The sequence below is a fragment of the Caloenas nicobarica genome, chromosome 12, assembly GCF_036013445.1.
Source record: "Caloenas nicobarica isolate bCalNic1 chromosome 12, bCalNic1.hap1, whole genome shotgun sequence".
Lineage (NCBI taxonomy): Eukaryota > Metazoa > Chordata > Aves > Columbiformes > Columbidae > Caloenas > Caloenas nicobarica.
In genome coordinates, this window is record NC_088256.1 from 193,360 (window position 1) to 198,806 (window position 5,447).

The following is a 5,447-nucleotide window of genomic DNA, read 5'->3' on the forward strand; positions in this document are numbered from 1 at the left end:
CAAATCACAGAGACTACAAGACATGTAAGCACAACTCTCAGAGATTCTCTGATTAGAGGAGGAGGCTGTGCTGCAGAGCAGGGATTGCCTTCTGCACCATCAGAGTGAAGAGGCATGAATGATGTGTTTCCCCAAGGATGGCTGTGGGGTCTAAATGTCAATGTGCACCCAGGGGTGCCCAGGGCTGTCCTGCAGAGCAGGGTCCCTGCACCCCAGGGCTGTGCCGGGGCAAGGACTCTGCCGCCTGCCAGGGTCAGCACTCAGCCTGCCCGGGGAGATCCCAACAACACTGAAGGAGAAGCTGTGTGGGGAAGGAGCGACCCCTATCAGGGCAGGAAAGGTGCTTCTGCTGTGGAGAGGATGCCGTGTGGGTCAGGGCTGCTCACAGCTCCAGCTCACCCCCAGGATTTTTCCAAGTGGATGCCTCAAGCAGAAGATCAATGCAAGGATTACCAGACAGATAGGGAGCTTTCCTGACCCTGTCTTTTCAGTTTCCTATCCCGAGGGTTGGGGGGTGCAGGAAAGGTTAAAATGAAAATGAGCCCTCCTGCTTAAACAAGTCACTGAAACTCCTGAACTGCAACTCAGAGTCATCAGTACATCTGCCAGAAGACTCGTAACATCCCTTTAACTGCTGCTCTGCCTTTGCACAGCACCAGCATCACATCTGCTGAACCCGTCAGCCTTAGTCTGACCTGTCCTTTTCCCTAGCCTGCAAACAGGAAGATGCCCCCAGATAGTGTCCTGTGAACAGGCAGGTTTCTGCAGGGCCAGCATGAGGGCACAGAGGGTGGGATGGGGTCTGTGAGCACAGACAGGGAAAAGGGACAGGGAAACACCTCTCAGGGGGAGATTCTCCAAACAGCAGTGAAATGATCAGAAATGAGAGGTCACTAAACCCAGAACTGTTATGGGAGGGAGAACACAGAAAACCCCGTATGATCCCCTGCAGTGCAGATCCCTCCTCTGAGCAGCCCCCTGAGCAGCACAGGGGCTGAGAGCAGCTGCCCAGCAAAGTTGGTGTGTGGGAGGTGGCTGCACAGCTGGGGAAGGGTGACGCTGTCTGAGTGCCCGGCTGCCTCTGCCCTGGCCTCTCTCACACCCACCCTCACCGCAGTTTCCTTCTTGCTCCACTGCTCTGGGTCACTGTTGTTGTGATCTGGTTCTTGCTGTCAGGCTCTCTGGGGATGGGAGTTTCAGCTGCAGAGTCACAGCCTGATCTTGTGGGTCCTTTCCTGCAGCTGTGTCCATGGGAACACATGTCCCAGCTTTCCTCTGACCTGTGGGGCTGTGGGCAATGCAGTCTGTGGGGTGGAGAATGAGCTGAGTCTCCCTGAATCAAATGCCAGCATTAGGACACTTGGCTGTTTCCTTGAGGTTTGCTTCCAGGCTGTGATCCTCCCTCCAGGATGCAAACGTCCTACAGCATATGTGTGTTATCTGAAAGCCCCACGGAGAAGCACAGAGATGCTGTGACCGAGAAAATGCTGTTTGGTTTGTGAAATGATCCGTGTTTCTCCTGGGTTAAACATGTCATGGTCTGACATGGACTGCTCTCAGCAGCGCCCAGTGGCTTTTCAGGGTAACATGGGAGTGTGATCAGCCTCCATCTCAGAAAGGTGCCAGCCTAGGGCAGCTGGAGCAAGACAGAGGGACAGACCAGCTGCCCTCACTCTGCACTGACCCACCGACATCCTCTGGTATCGCCGGACTCGCTCTGTTCTCCCTGAGTGCAGCAGAAATGCTGAGGGTTTCTGAAACCCAGCAACACTCTCCAGGGGAGTTGAAGGATTGGACTAGATGATCTTTCGAGGTCCCTTCCAATCCCTAACATTGTGTGATTCTGTGAAGCTGTCAAAACCCCAGACATTTCAAGCTTCATTTTACCATCCTGTTTCATTCTCGGTGACAGTGCAGATGCTGACAGGCTCTTCTTCACCAGCAGCAGTTTCAGATGACAACTTTGAACCCCAGGTCTGGCCCCTGCCCCCGTTCCATGACCCCTGCTGCAGAGCAGGGCTGACTCCTGGGCAGCCAGTGGGCACAGGCCCTGCTCCTCACGGCACCTCCAGCCAGCACCACCCAGGGTTCAGCCACGGAGCTGAAGGAAGGTCTGGAAAAGGACAAGGGGTGTGGAGCAGGGAAGGTTGTACGAGAAATGGCTTTGATTTTGCTCAGAGAAGTGTCTCCTATCTTTTCATTTTCTTTTCCTCGTATGACAGTGTCCACGCTCAGATACAGCAAATGTCCAACAGCAGCTCCATCACCCAGTTCCTCCTCCTGGCGTTCACAGACACACGGGAGCTGCAGCTCTTGCACTTCTGGCTCTTCCTGGGCATCTACCTGGCTGCCCTCCTGGGCAACGGCCTCATCATCACCACCATAGCCTGTGACCAGCACCTCCACACCCCCATGTACTTCTTCCTCCTCAACCTCGCCCTCCTTGACCTGGGCTCCCTCTCTGCCACTGTCCCTCTCTTCATGGCCAACTCCCTCTGGGACACCAGGGCCATCTCCTATACAGGATGTGCTGCACAGCTCTTTACCTTCTTGGTAGTAGCAGAGTATTGTCTCCTCACTGTCATGTCCTATGACCGCTACGTTGCCATCTGCAAACCCCTGCACTACGGGACCCTCCTGGGCAGCAGAGCTTGTGTCCACATGGCAGCAGCTGCCTGGGCCAGTGGGTTTCTCCATGCTCTGCTGCACACGGCCAATACATTTTCACTGCCACTGTGCAAGGGCAATGCCCTGCACCAGTTCTTCTGTGAAATCCCCCAGATCCTCAAGCTCTCCTGCTCAGATGCCTACCTCAGGGAAGATGGGTTTATTGTGGTTAGTGCCTGTTTAGCATTTGGGTGTTTTGTGTTCATTGTGCTATCCTATGTGCAGATCTTCAGGGCTGTGCTGAGGATCCCCTCTGAGCAAGGATGGCACAAAGCCTATTCCACGTGCCTCCCTCACCTGGCCGTGGTCTCCCTGTTTGTCAGCACTATCATGTTTGTCTGCCTAAAGCCCTGCTCTGTCTCCTCCCCATTGCTCGACCTGGTGGTGTCTGTTCTGTACTCAGTGGTACCTCCAGCAGTGAACCCCCTCATCTACAGCATGAGGAACGAGAAGCTCAAATATGCACTGAGGATGTTGATTGAATAATTTTTTTCTGAGCACGTATAAGCTGTTTGTGTCTTTTCAGAAATTATTTCCAATTTATTTTTGAACTTCCTGTGTTGTTGAAATTTTATCTGTGATACATCTTTTTGTCCAGGGTTGTCTACATCCACTCCAGTTTGCCAGAAGCATGAACCCACCCTTGTCTGAGCCACCTCCTCTGTTTTGTTTTTGGTTTTGTTTTTTCTTTTTTTCTGGGATGATGTTACAGATGGCCTCCTGTGTCACATATGTGCAATAAAATGGACTTAGTCGGTGCTGGTGTCTGCAGGTTGGGCTCTTCTTCAAAAGTGAAGGTCAGGAACAGGCTTAAGAAATAGCCCCTCTGAGCCTTCTGCTGTCCTGGGTGTCTGCCTGGTCACAGGGCAGGAGGACGTGGGAGGATGTGTTCGGGAGTGGGCCTGGAATGAGCCTTCACATGTGGGTGCCCAGTGCCAATGGAAATACCAGGGGTATAACTGGGACTATCTCTCTGTGGCTTTTGGGCACAACTGCCTGGCAGAGCAGCACTACCACCTCAGGGCCATCCCCAAGATGGCATCCCTGGAGAAGAGCAGACCTATTTCTGCATGCATGAGTTTGAGCAGGCTGTTCTGTCACTGGTGCAGCAGAAGAGTCCTGGGGAGCCTCCAGGTCACAAGTCTTGTGCTCGGGTGAGTGAATGGCACAGTGGGGCTGCCACAATTGGGCAATAAGGATCCCTCTGAAACAAGAGCAGCAGACACAGGGAGACGCTGGCCTCCCTCTCCTCATGCCATGGCTGAGCCCACCCCTGAGGCTGATGGGGAGAATGACCCTCTTCTCTGCCCCCAGCAGCTGCTGTGCCCTTCAGAGGGGCTGGGGCTGTGGAGTGAGTGCCCAGAGCTCTGCAGCCCCCTGCGCTGGGCACGGCCGTGGGGCCAGCCCAGACTGGGCTGTTCTGCTGGGCTGGGCTGGAGAGAAATGGGCTGTGGGGAGAGCTGGGGAGGGGCTGTGCTGAGCTGGAAAGTGCCCGGGAGAGGAAAAAGACCAGTGTATAGCTTGGGGCCAGGGGTGGCACTGTATGCAGTGGAGGGGTTAGAATGCATGGAGCTGGCAGTTGGCGATGGCAAAGCTGAGAGCCTCTGGCTGGGTGAGGACTATGGGTCAGACAAATAAAGTGGATGTCGTAATGGAAATCTACTATAGACCATCCAGCCACAATGATGTCACTGCTGAGTTCTTCTTCAAGGAACTAAGCAAAGCCTCCGAGTCATCTGCCCTTGTCCTTATGCGGGACTTCAAATTGCCAGATGTCAACTAGGAATATCACACAGCTGGCACCAACAGGTCCAGAAGATTCCTAGAGCATCTGGACAATAACTTCTTGGTGCAGGTACTAAGGGAGCCGACCAGGAAAGGTGCCTTCCTACATTTGATTCTCACCAACAGAGAGGGCCTCGTGGGAGAAGTGGCAACTGGTGGCTCCCTAGGCCACAGCGAACACGAAGCATCAGGTTTAAAATCTCTGCTAATGTGTTCATTGTGCAGATCTTGAGGGCCGTGCTGAGGATCCCCTCTGAGCAGGGACGGCACAAAGCCTTTTCCACGTGCCTCCCTCACCTGGCCGTGGTCTCCCTGTATGTCAGCACTGCCACGTTTTCCCACCTGAAGCCCCACTCCATCTCGTCCCTTCTCTGGACCTGCTGGTGACAGTTCTGTACTCAGTGGTGCCTCCAGCAGTGAACCCTCTCATCTACAGCATGAGGATCCAGGAGCTCAAGTGCTCCATTAGGAAAGTGATTTCATGGGTGTCAGTCAATACTGAGAAACTTTCCATCACTCTCCACAAATAATATCTGATATATCCCACTGCAGGCCTGTACCCCATTTACTATTTTATCCTTTTTATTTTTTAGCATTACCTGTATTGTTATTTGTAGTTATTATTTTTCTGTATAGTTATTTGTATGCAGCTTACTCTCATGAGAAATGAACCCAGAATGATTTGAAAACACCTGAAACCTCTGTAAGTACTTTTCTAACACTGTGTCAGTGCTGACTCTCTCATAGCATTTCTGTAACAAAATGACATCTCCAGAGTGCAGTTCCTCAAGATTTGGTCGTTCTTCCAAAGCTGCTTTCAACAACAGGCCCAGAAATTTCCCTCAAAACGGCCTGAGGAAAAAGCTCCTTGTCACTTTGGAAGCTGATAGACAGCAAAGGTGTGATTTAAGACACAACCCTTGTTGTCTGTTGACAGTGGAGATGGGGAGTGGCCATGAGATACAGCTAGACTAGGCTGTCCCAGTGCATGATGG

At 52.7% G+C, this 5,447-nt stretch overlaps 1 protein-coding gene across 1 annotated transcript; it reads left to right on the forward strand.

Moving 5' to 3' along the window:
- Positions 1–2,412: 2,412 nt before the first annotated feature.
- Positions 2,413–3,153, forward strand: LOC135993653 (olfactory receptor 14A16-like). The gene has a single exon (XM_065643663.1). The coding sequence runs from the start codon at positions 2,413–2,415 to the stop codon at positions 3,151–3,153; it is 741 nt and encodes a 246-aa protein (XP_065499735.1).
- The last annotated feature ends 2,294 nt before the right edge of the window (positions 3,154–5,447 follow it).